The 12,353-nt window shown below is 52.1% G+C and overlaps 1 protein-coding gene across 1 annotated transcript; it reads left to right on the top strand.

The window, feature by feature from the left end:
- Positions 1 to 7,977: 7,977 nt before the first annotated feature.
- Positions 7,978 to 12,219, top strand: LOC117210826 (the record flags this gene model as incomplete). Its single annotated transcript, XM_033454198.1, has 2 exons — positions 7,978 to 10,362; positions 10,438 to 12,219. Coding segments are annotated over exons 1-2 (4,167 nt in total), but the record flags the coding sequence as incomplete, so codon positions are not given.
- Positions 12,220 to 12,353: the final 134 nt, after the last annotated feature.

The raw sequence follows: 12,353 nt of genomic DNA, 5'->3' as shown, positions 1-12,353 counted from the left end.
ACTTTGTCACTATGCTCGATTTTAGTATTTGTAGTAGTAGTAGTAGTAGTAGTAGTAGTAGTAGTAGTAGTAGTAGTAGTTTGCTTTTTTGGCCGATGTATATATCGGTCCATCGTCCCATTGGGCAAATCGCGATTTTTCTTATTAGTGTTGCGACAAATTAATTACGGGTTGTATTAGAGTTGCGAAATAACATCGCGGCTTTTCATTAATGTGGCGAGAAAATGATTACGGTTTGAATTAGAGTTGCGATAAAATGATAATCGCGTTTGCTTTAGAGTTGCGAATTACGATATCGCGATTGTCTTTTGCAATTTTTAGAATTTTTCCTGTTTTCTATTGTTTAAAATTAGATTATAAAAGTGTTAGTTTTCAATTAATTTTATAGTATTGCAAGTAGCAATACCAGAATATTTAAAGTAGCTTTTTTATATAGTAAATAGTAATTTTTATTAAATTCACTATAAGAGTTAGCGTTGCGATAATGTTCCATCGCGAGTTCTGCTAATTTTTCCTGTTAGCGTTGCGATAATGAATGATCGCGTTTTGTTGAGTAGAGTTGCGTTCATAAACTGCCCAAACCCTCCGACTGCAATTGTCGGACACTGTTCCTGGATCACACGTACAGCTGCAAGAGCTGTACAAGTGTGATCATTCATCGGCAACCTCCTACATGGTTGCACTGCGATATGTCAGCCCTCCACTCGCGATTTTTTTTATTAGTGTTGCGACGAATTAATTACGGGTTGTATTAGAGTTGCGAAATAACATCGCGGCTTTTTATTAGTGTCGCGAGAGAATGATTACGGTTTGAATTAGAGTTGCGACAAAAAATAATAATCGCGTTTGCTTTAAAGTTGCGAATTACGATATCGCGATTGTCTTTTGCAATTTTTAGAATTTTTCCTGTTTTCTATTGTTTAAAATTAGATTATAAAAGTGTTAGTTTTCAATTAATTTTATAATATTGCAAGTAGCAATACCAGAATATTTAAAGTAGCTTTTTTATATAGTAAATAGTAATTTTTATTAAATTCACTATAAGAGTTAGCGTTGCGATATTGTTCCATCGCGAGTTCTATTAATTTTTCCCTTTAGCGTTGCGATAATGAATGATCGCGTTTTGTTCACTAGAGTTGCGTTTACAAAATGCCCAAACCCTCCGACTGCATTTGTCGGACACTGCTCCTGGATCACACGTACAGCTGCAAGAGCTGTGCAAGTGTGATCGTTCATCAGCAACCTCTTAAATGGTTGCACTTCTATCTCTCGCTATTAGTGTTGCGTATTGCTTAAATACGAGTGCGTAGATTTATACTTATTAGAGTTGCGTATCAAATATCGGGAATTTTCAGACTTTTCTGTTTTTTTTTTAATGGTAGATTAGATATAACGAAGCACTCATCGCGTTTGATTTTGAGAATTTTCTGTTTCATAAATATTAGTAGTAAATTAGTGTTGCGAAATAAGAATATTCAGTTCCACTCTCGGCGTGTTGATCGGGTTTATATAGAGTGGAAGACGATTGAATTTTAGTAGCTCTTCTGGCTACTGCTTTGTTTCCTTTTCAGCTCCCCTTATTACCACGTTTATTACTGAAAATACTGCTATAAGACATATTTCTTTGTCAGCGTTAACGTTACCATGACTGCTAAAATACAGAACTTTATTACAAATGTATAATATATATATATATTTACATATATGAATCTGTGAGGGATTTCATGCGCAACAAAGTATTATAATGAAATATCTTAATGTTGCTATGAAGGCTTAAAATATTTTTTAAAATTGAATTCATTGCAATTGGTACTAGTGCTGGTGATTGTTCGTTCTTAGAACCATAACTTTTAACATTTTTTCGACCGCGATATTTTCAATCTTATAACAGTAATGTAGAATTTTATAAATATTCGAATTTCATATTGAATTTTTTATTCAGATTAAATTCAATCACTTAAAATACTTGTTTTCAACGTAACCCTAGTTTCGATTAAAAAGATACAAATGATTCTCTATATTTGCTAAAATTTAATCAATAGTAATTTGATCTATAATTAACCATTATTAGTAGTTTATTTTCCATGTATAAAATGTTCTCGTTTTAAAGATAGCTGTTTCTTTCATATACCAAATCAAATAAATGAGTTTGTTTCAAATTTATCAATTTGCAGAAAGTACATTTCAGTTACATATATGAAAATTTCATAGCATATTAAATATGTATGCTAGATACCCAAATGATTTTTCTTCCATTGTCTGATTGTTCAGGCTTCTTCCCGTCCCCTATTTTAAAAAGAAACATATTGCGGTAACGTTGGAGTATATAACTTTTCGATATTTTCAAAAATATAGTACAACGAGTCGTATGTCTCTTTTGCAAGACTCAAAATTGTATGCGCAATGTCAATAGTTTCATTTCCATTCTTTCGTTCCAAGTTAGACAAATGTATCTTTGATACCGAATGTTGCCAGTACGGTTGCGAATTACTGTACAATGTCTGTACTGATCGATGTAATCGTTTTCGCAAATTAATCAGTTGATTAACTTTTGGAAAACCACAACATCGATAAGTACAAACATTGCACAATAATTCAATACCAAGCTAAGAACCACGCTAATACAGTCCAGTTTGGATTACGAAAAGCCACGAAGAGAATTTTGGATAATCTAAACTGGACTGCAACGTGGGACGCCGTTGGACGCCGTTGGACGCCGTTGGACGCCGTTGGACACCGTTGGACGCCGTGGGATACCGTCGGTAAAGTTTGGGTCTCCAAAAGCCTCCAACAGAATTTTGGATGATCTAGACTGGACTGCACCGTGGGACACCGTGGGATACCGTCGGTCCAGTTTGGGTCTCCAAAAGCCTCCAACAGAATTTTGGATGATCTAGACTGGACTGCACCGTGGGACACCGTGGGATACCGTCGGTCCAGTTTGGGTCTCCAAAAGCCTCCAACAGAATTTTGGATGATCTAGACTGGACTGCAACGTGGGACACCGTGGGATAACGTCGGTCCAGTTTGGGTCTCCAAAAGCCTCCAACAGAATTTTGGATGATCTAGAATGGACTGCAACGTGGGACACCGTGGGATACCGTCGGTCCAGTTTGGGTCTCCAAAAGCCTCCAACAGAATTTTGGATGATCTAGACTGGACTGCAACGTGGGACACCGTGGGATACCGTCGGTCCAGTTTGGGTCTCCAAAAGCCTCCAACAGAATTTTGGATGATCTAGACTGGACTGCACCGTGGGACACCGTGGGAAACCATCGGTCCAGTTTGGGTCTCCAAAAGCCTCCAACAGAATTTTGGATGATCTAGACTGGACTGCAACGTGGGACACCGTGGGATACCGTCGGTCTAGTTTGGGTCTCCAAAAGCCTCCAACAGAATTTTGGATGATCTAGACTGGACTGCATCGTGGGACACCGTGGGATACCGTCGGTCCAGTTTGGGTCTCCAAAAGCCTCCAACAGTATTTTGGATGATCTAGACTGGACTGCAACGTGGGACACCGTGTGATACTGTCGGTCCAGTTTGGGTCTCCAAAAGCCTCCAACAGAATTTTGGATGATCTAGACTGGACTGCAACGTGGGACACCGTGGGATACCGTCGGTCCAGTTTGGGTCTCCAAAAGCCTCCAACAGAATTTTGGATGATCTAGACTGGACTGCACCGTGGGACGTCGTTGGACAACGTTGGACAACGTTGGACACCGTTGGACATCGTTGGACAGCGTTGGACACCGTTGGACGTCGTTGGACAACGTTGGACACCGTTGGACATCGTTGGACACCGTTGGACATCGTTGGACACCGTTGGACAACGTTGGACACCGTTGGACAACGTTGGACACCGTTGGACAACGTTGGACACCGTTGGACAACGTTGGACACCGTTGGACAACGTTGGACATCGTTGGACACCGTTGGACACCGTTGGACAGCGTTGGACAGCGTTGGACACCGTTGGACACCGTTGGACATCGTGGGACGCCGTGGGACATCGTGGGACACCGTGGGACGTCGTGGGTCACCGTGGGACATCGTGGGACATCGTGGGACACCGTGGGATGCGTACGTTTTAGTCTTAATTAATCGTAAGGTAGATACCTATGTCAAGTGCATTGTGAACTCATTCTGTACGACGACATTTATCCACCTTAGAACGAAAAAAAGAAAAATCTCGTCTCCCTTCACTAGCTTACCACACAGTACTTATTGTACTCGCGATTTATTGGTTCGCGATCACTCAGTTCTTTCAAACCGTAGCGTGACGTACTCGCTCGCGCGTATTCCGCGTACGTGCGGGTCAACGTGCACTGGACAACTCTTTGGATTCGTAAGTCGCCCCAAGGACACCTCTGTCCTGGTGACTGCTCGACGACTGCTCGACGTTCGCATCGTATCGCGGGAGTTGTCGTCGCGCCGGTGATGCCGGCGAATCTGTTGGGGATTCAGTCGTGGATCTGCAGTCCTGTCCGATTGGTACTTTGGTACTCGGTCAGGGACCTGCAATTTGACGTCCTCCGTAATTCTGTTCGGGCCCGCGGGAGTGGACCCCACTGTTCAGTTGAGGTCAATGCCTTCGTAATCCTGTTCAGCGGTCCCTCCCCGTGAGTGGACCCCACTGTTCAGTTGAGGCCTCTTGCCTTCGTAATCCTGTTCAGCGGTCCATCCCCGGGTTCCACATGTTCAGTTGGAGTGTGTTAAGTTGCTGGCCTATGTGCGGGATCCACGGCTGAATTACCCGTGGATCACTAGCATCATCGGTCGGCGCCATCGACCGCGACTCGTGTAAGTTTCGAACGGCGAAACAGGAATCGAGTTACGGTCAATTCTTGGGCTTTCCGCGGAACCTCGGGGTTATCTCGTGTACGGGGGTACGTCGCGTAGGTTTGTTAGTTCTTTCGAGAGATCGCGATCTCGTTCGTTTCGGGCGCGCCGCGTTTTTTTCCTTTATCATCTGATTCATCGGGCATTTTCTTGTTTACCCATTTTTAAGGGATACTGATTGAGATCACGTTAGAGTTTATAACTTTTCAGTATCTTCAATATCTTACAGTGTCGCAAAAATAGAACGATAACTAGTTTAGTACAGCGACTCGTATGTCCCTTCTGCGAGACACGAAATGGTATATACAGTGTCAGTAGCTACATTTTCTTCCTTTCATTCCAAGTTGGATAAATGTGTGTTTGATACCGAATGATGCCAGTAGGGATGCGAATTATTGTACGATATTTGTACTGATCGATGTAATCGTTGTGTGGGAGATGGATGTTGCGTTACGTAGGCTTTGTTCTACGTTTGTAAAGATTCATGTAAGCGCTGCGTTCGAGATATGTGTTTCGCAGTTAGGCTACGAAACAACTATCTCTTTACGCAGGCCCATGATCAGGTAGAGTCAGAACTCGACATTCTTGCCAATAGGTTGAATGTCGAGACCGATGCATAATGTTGAATAACTCATGGGCGGGTCTCGTGCGTAGTCACCTCCTCGTGGTGAGACCTGGTAATTGGCATCGTTTTTCAAAAATTAATCAGTTGATTAATCTTTGGAAAGCGATACCAAGCCAAGAACTGCGCAACAGTCCAGTTTGGATCACCAAAAGCCTCTAAGAGAATTCTGTTCAAACTAATCGATAGTCGAAAACTAGTATTAAAGAAGTGTGAATTTAGTCTTAGTTTGCAGAAACTATTAAAATGATAAAAATGGATATCGTATTAAATCGGCAAAACAATATCGCCGCTACAATGTCGCTTTATTATAAAATAATTTTACATCTCTGCTTCCAATGCTTAAAAACTGTTTATGTAGATGGGACCCGAGCGTAGTTACCTCCTCGTGGTGGATCCCGGTAATTGGTATCGTTTCCCAAATAATAATACACCAAGTACTATTTTGAATATTAGTATTATTATTTGAGAAACGATATCAAGCTAAAAACTACTTGAATATAGTCTGGTCTTGATCATCCAAAATAGTTTCGGTGATCTAGACCGGACTAAGACCCCCCCCCCGCGGGGGCGCCGTGGGACATCGTGGGACATCGTGGGACATCGCGGGACACCGTGGGATGCTAGCGTTTTAGCCTTAATTAATCATAAGATAGATGCCTATGTCATGTGCATTGTGAGCTCATTCTGTACAAAGATACTTATCTATCTTGGAACGAAAAATAAAAATCTCGTCTCTCGTGATCTCCTCGCTTACCACATTGAAAAAATTGTTCCCACGATTTATCGGTTCACGGTCGCTCAGTTCTTTCAAACCGTAGCGTGACGTACTCGCTCGCGCGTATTCCGGGTACGGGCGGGTCAACGTGCACTGGCCAACTCTTTGGATTCGTAAGTCGCCCCAAGCACACCTCTGTCTTGATGACTACTCGACGACTGCTCGTCGTTTGCCTCGAATCACGGGAGTTGTCATCGGACTGGTGATGCCTGCGATCCGCAATACTGTCCGATTGGTACTTCGGTACTCGGGCAGAGACCTGCTTTTCACGTCCTCCGTAATTCTGTTCAAGTGGCGAACCCGCGGGGGTGGACCCCACTGTTCAGTTGGGGCCTTGCCTTTGTAATCCTGTTCAGCGGTCCCTCCCCGGGCCCTCACTTGCTCAGTTGGAGTGTGTTAAATCGCAGGCCTATATGCTAGATCGCTAGTATCATCGGTTGGTGCCATCGACCGTGATAAGATCCAGACGACGTGACAGGAATCGGGCGAAGGTCAATGCTTGGGCTTTCCGCTGAACCTTAGGGTTATCCGGTGCACGGGGGTACGTTATGTATGTTTGTCAGTTCTTTCGAGAGATCGTGATTTCGTTCGTTCCGGGCGCGCCGCGGGTTTTCTTCCATCGTCAGATTGTTGGGGCTCCCTTTCCGTAGTAGCCTCATATTGTTTCTTTCGTTCCAAATTAGACAAATGTGTCTTTGATATCGAATGCGGCCAGTAGGGTTGCGAATTATTGTACTGATCGATGTAATCGTTGTGTGGGAGATAGATGGTGTGTTATGTATGTTGTTTTACGTTTGTAAAGATTCGTGTAACTGCTGCGTAGGAGATAGGTGTTTCGCGGTTATGCTACGAAATAACTATCTCTTTACGCAGGCCCATGATGTAGAGTCAGAACTCGACATTCTTACCAATAGGTTGAATGTCGAGACCGATGCATAATGTTGAATCACTCATGGGCGGGTCTCGTGCGTAGTCACCTCCTCGTGGTGAGACCTGGTAATTGGCATCCTTTTCCAAAAACTAATAAGCTGATTAATCTTTGGAAAACGATACCAAGCCAAGAACTACGCACCAGTCCAGTTTGGATCACCAAAATCCTCTAAGAGAATTATGGATGATCTAGACTGGACTGCACCCTGGGACACCGTTGGACACCGTGGGACGTCGTTGGTCCAGTATGGATCACCAAAAGCCACGAAAAAATCTTGGATGACCTACACTGTTATGTACTGTAACGTTGGACGCCGTGGGACAACGCTGGATAACGCTGGACGCTGTTGCACACTGTACTGCAACGTTGGACGCTGTGGGACAACGTTGGATAACGCTGGACGCTGTTGCACACCGTTGGACACCGTTGGACAACGTCGGACACCGTTGGACAACGTCGGACACCGTTGGACACCGTTGGACACCGTTGGACACCGTTGGACACCGTTGGACACCGTTGGACACCGTTGGACACCGTAGGACACCGTTGGACACCGTTGGAGACCGTTGGACACCGTTCGGGTTAGGTTGGGGTTAGGTTGGGGTTAGGTTGGGGTTAGGTTGGGGTTAGGTTGGGTTAGGTTGGGGTTAGGTTGGGGTTAGGTTGGGGTTAGGTTGGGGTTAGGTTGGGGTTAGGTTGGGGTTAGGTTAGGTTGGGGTTAGGTTGGGGTTAGGTTGGGGTTAGGTTAGGTTGGGGTTAGGTTGGGGAGCACGAGGCGGGCATGGGTTCCCGGGGCATAGGACCATGCCCTGGGAAACCCCGATGGATCTGATGTTCTCTTACAGTCGGGTGGCGGCCGATCGGTGCCCTTGGCACCCGTCGGTTCGCCGATCCGGTGCGGAGAACTTCGGAGAAGTTGGCGGGCCCATGCCTGTCAAGACCACTCACCTCACCTTCTCGCGGGGCTCCCTGTCGCCCTGCACCGGCTTCGACCGGGGCAGGGTGCGAAAGAGTGAGTGGCACCAGGACGGAGACTTCGACGACGACCTTGGCGAAAAACAAACAAAAAACATGGAAATGGAGAACAGAAACGACAACGTTTACGGTGCAGGGGAGGGATACCCCAGTACCGGCGCAGTCGTGGGTAGTGAAGTGGGCCCCGCTGCGTCGATATCTCGCGACCACGGCCGTCCGAGGGTGGACCGTCAGGCCCCCGGACGCGTTTATACGACTGGCGACGGAACAGCAGGAGAGAGGAGGAGGATAACCACAGGAGGACATCCAGAGGATGACAGGACGGAGACCGCGGAGGAGCCTCCGAGGAAGGCGACGAGACGTTCGCCGAGAGCCGCGAACAGGTCCGAGTACGTTTTTCTCGCGCCGACCACGATGGACGACGGTACGACACCGCTGGCGGGGGGATCGCGGGGGCGGGCGAGGTCCGACGACGAGGAGTCGGTCGCCTCGTTCGCCTCGCGCTCGTCGCTGGCTTCGATGGCGTCCAGGTGCAAGAGGAAGAGAACGGGAGCCACGACAACACCGGAGGTGTCGGAAGAGCTGGAGGTGCAGATGAGGACGAGCTCCCCGGCGGAGATCAGCGCGGGTTTGACGATGCACGTGTCGGAGATAATGCACGTCGCGACGACGTCGTCAAACCTGAAGGGGACTTACATCAGATCCCTCAAAAACGCGGCGAGTTACATCACCGCCGCCTGGAACGAGGAATCCGCGAGGAGGGCGAGGCCAGCGCGAGGCGCCGGCGACGACGTGCACGCGAGGCTGTCCGTGCTGGAGGGGGAGAACGCGGCCCTCCGCCAGGAACTGAGGAGACTGGCCGCCCACGTCAACGAGTGCCCGCGATGCGCCGACGCGGCGCCCGAATACGTCCGCCCGCCGTGGGAAGGCGGAAACGACAGGACGCGGCTGGACGCCCTGGAAAGAGCGGTCCGAGAACTGGGACCCTCCATTCTCAGGACTATCGAGGAACGATTCGGGGACGCACGACGGCAACGCACCCCCGAAGGACGACCCAGCGGGGACCGCCCCGTCGACCCTCCCGCGGCCCAGCCGACGCCGACCCGAAGGGAACGGGACGACGGCGGATGGGAGTTGGTGGAAACAAAGAAGAAGAGGAGGAGAAACAAGAAGACGGCGAACCGGACGAAGGCAGCCGTCGCCGCCGCCGCCGGAGGAGAGGCGGCGAGGAAAGGATCGACCGCGCCACCACCGACGCGGGTACGGCGGCGGCAGCAACCCCAGCCGGGCGGCGACACGACGGGCGCACCGAAGGCGAGCGCCCCCGCGACGCAGAGAGGACCACCGCGGGCACCCAAGGTGGTCACGCCCCCTCGCGCACCGCGAACATCCGCGGTGACCCTGACGTTAAACGAGGGAGCGAGGATGTCGTACGCCGACGTCCTGGAGGCAGCGAGAACGAGGATTCCGCTATCGGAGCTCGGGACGGAGCGCCTGGAGATGAAGAAGGCGATGACGGGCGCCATTATAATACAAGTTCCCGGCGACAAGGACAGGGGAAAGGCGACGCTACTGGCGTCGCGGCTGGCCCAGACCCTGGACCCGACGGCGGTGAGAATCGCCACCCCGACCAGGATGGCGGAGCTACGCGTGACCGGGATAGACATCTCGGTCAAGAAGGAGGAGCTGCGGAGAGCACTGGCCTCGGCGGCGGGATGCGGCAGCGCGGAAGTGCAGGTGGGCGAGATCGGCGCCACCAGAGGCGGCCTCGGGTCGGCGTGGATCAAGTGCCCGGCTGCAGGAGCCCGCAAGCTGGCCCAGGCGGAGAAGATAGCCCTGGGCTGGTCAACGGCGAGGATAAGGGCCGTGCCGAAGCGCCCGTTGCAGTGCTTCAGGTGCCTGGAACTGGGGCACGTGCGCGCCACGTGCGTATCCGGCGAAGACCGAGGGCACCTGTGCTACAGGTGCGGCGGGAGCGGACACCGCGCCAGAGGCTGTCCCGCCTCCGCTCCCAAGTGTCCGCTGTGCGAATCGCTCGGGGCACCCGCGAATCACAGGATGGGCGGAGAGGCGTGCAATCCCCCGAAGGTCAAGAGGAGGAGACCGACCCGCCAACCAGCAGCGGTAGCAGCAGCAGCCGCCGCGGTACGGACACCAGGAAGCGCCGCCGAACCACCAACAGCAGCGGCGGATGGCCGGGAGGAGGCCATGGAGGTGACGGCATAGTTCAAGCGCCTGCTGCAATGCAACCTCGGTAGGTCGAGACGAGCGCAAGATCTGCTCGTCCAGACCATCCGGGAGAACGAGGTGGCCCTAGCGGCGGTGGCCGAACCGCACCGTATACCCGACTCGCCCAACTGGATCGGGGACCTGGACGGATCCGCGGCGATAACGTGGACGTCGGCCTCGTGCGTCTCGCTGGACCGTGGCAACGGCTTCGTCGCGGTCGAGTGGCTAGGAGCGGCGGTGGTGGCGGTGTACGTCTCTCCGAACATCGACCTGGCCGCGTACGGGGACTTCCTGGACCGAGTCGGCGAGTGCATCCGAGGATGCCTCCCCCGCCAGGTGCTCGTGCTGGGGGACTTCAACGCCCACTCGACGCAATGGGGAAACCCAAGGACCAACTCCCGTGGAAGGATGCTCACCGACTGGGCAGCGAGTCTGGGGCTCCTGCTGGCGAACAGGGGCTCGGCGAGCACCTGCGTGGCGTGGAGAGGATCCTCCGTGGTGGACATCACGTGGGCTACCCCGGAGTTGCTCAGGCGAATCCGCGACTGGAGAGTGGCCGAGGGGGTGGAAACGCTGTCCGACCACCTCTACGTACTGATGGAGGTGACCCTGGGGACCGAGGACGCCGGGACGATACGACGACGACCGGGAGAGAACCGTCGCCGCCCGCCGCCGCTGCGATGGCGCCTGAAGGAGATGGACAAGGAGATGCTGCGGGCGGCCACGACCGTGTCCGCCTGGAGCTGGGACGCCCGACGGACGACCGAGCGAGGAAGCATCGACGAGGAGGCGGAGGAGCTCCGAAGATACATGACCGCGGCGTGCGACGCCTCGATGCCGCGCTCCGTCCCGGGGGGTGGACGAGACCAGGGAACGTACTGGTGGACCCCGGAGATCGCCGAGATGCGAGAAAACTGCGTGCGTGCCCGCAGAAGATTTCTAAGGGCCCGTCGTCGCAGACTGACGCGCGACGAGGAGGAGATTTCCCGCTTCTACGAGGAGTACAGAGAGGCGAGACGGACTCTTCAGCGGGAGATCAAGACCGCGAAATCTCGGTGCTGGACGGAGCTGATCGAGGAGGTGGAATCCGACCCGTGGGGACGGCCGTACAAAGTGGTCACCAAGAAGCTACGACCTTCGGCGCCCCCGCTGACCTCGGACATGGACCCGACGCTGTTGGACAACGTCATCGGGACGCTATTCCCGCCGGAAGACAGGGACGCGAGCCGACCGGCGCCATCCTCCCCCTCCGCCGACGACGATGAGGAGGCGGCGACGACGACCGCGACGGGATGGAGCGAGGAGCTGCGAGTTAGCGACGAGGAACTCTTCGAAGCAGCCAGGAGGACGGCGTCCCGCGACGTGGCGCCAGGACCCGACGGAATACCGGGCCGAGCGTGGGCGGAGTCGATCGTCACCATGGCTCCACGCCTACGACACCTGTTCGACAGATGCCTGGAGGAGGGCGCCTACCCCCGGACATGGCGGACGGCCAGGCTGGTGCTGTTACGGAAGGAGGGCCGCCCGCCGGACTCGCCGTCCGCGTACCGGCCGATATGCCTGCTGGACGAGGTGGGCAAGATGCTGGAGAGGATCGTCGCCGCCCGGCTGGAGGCTCACATGACCCGGAGGACGCCCGGATGGCACGACAGCCAGTACGGATTCCGCCGCGGCCGCTCGACCGTGGACGCGGTGAAGAGGCTGAGGACCATGGCCGAGGACAAGGTCTCCCGAGAAGGGGTGGCGGTGGCGGTGTCGCTCGACGTCACGAACGCCTTCAACTCCATCCCCTGGGCCAGGATCGTGGAAGCCCTGCGACACTTTGACGTTCCGGCGTACCTGGTGGGGATCGTCCGCGCGTACCTTTCCGACAGATACATCGTCTACGCCGGAAGGGACGGGGAAGAAAGAAGACGGATCGAGCGCGGCGTTCCGCAGGGGTCGGTGCTGGGTCCGATACTCTGGATCACGGCCTA

Source organism: Bombus bifarius, unplaced genomic scaffold (genome assembly GCF_011952205.1).
Source record: "Bombus bifarius isolate JDL3187 unplaced genomic scaffold, Bbif_JDL3187 scf7180000008213, whole genome shotgun sequence".
Taxonomy (NCBI): domain Eukaryota; kingdom Metazoa; phylum Arthropoda; class Insecta; order Hymenoptera; family Apidae; genus Bombus; species Bombus bifarius.
This window is presented reverse-complemented; position numbering and strand designations above follow the sequence as displayed.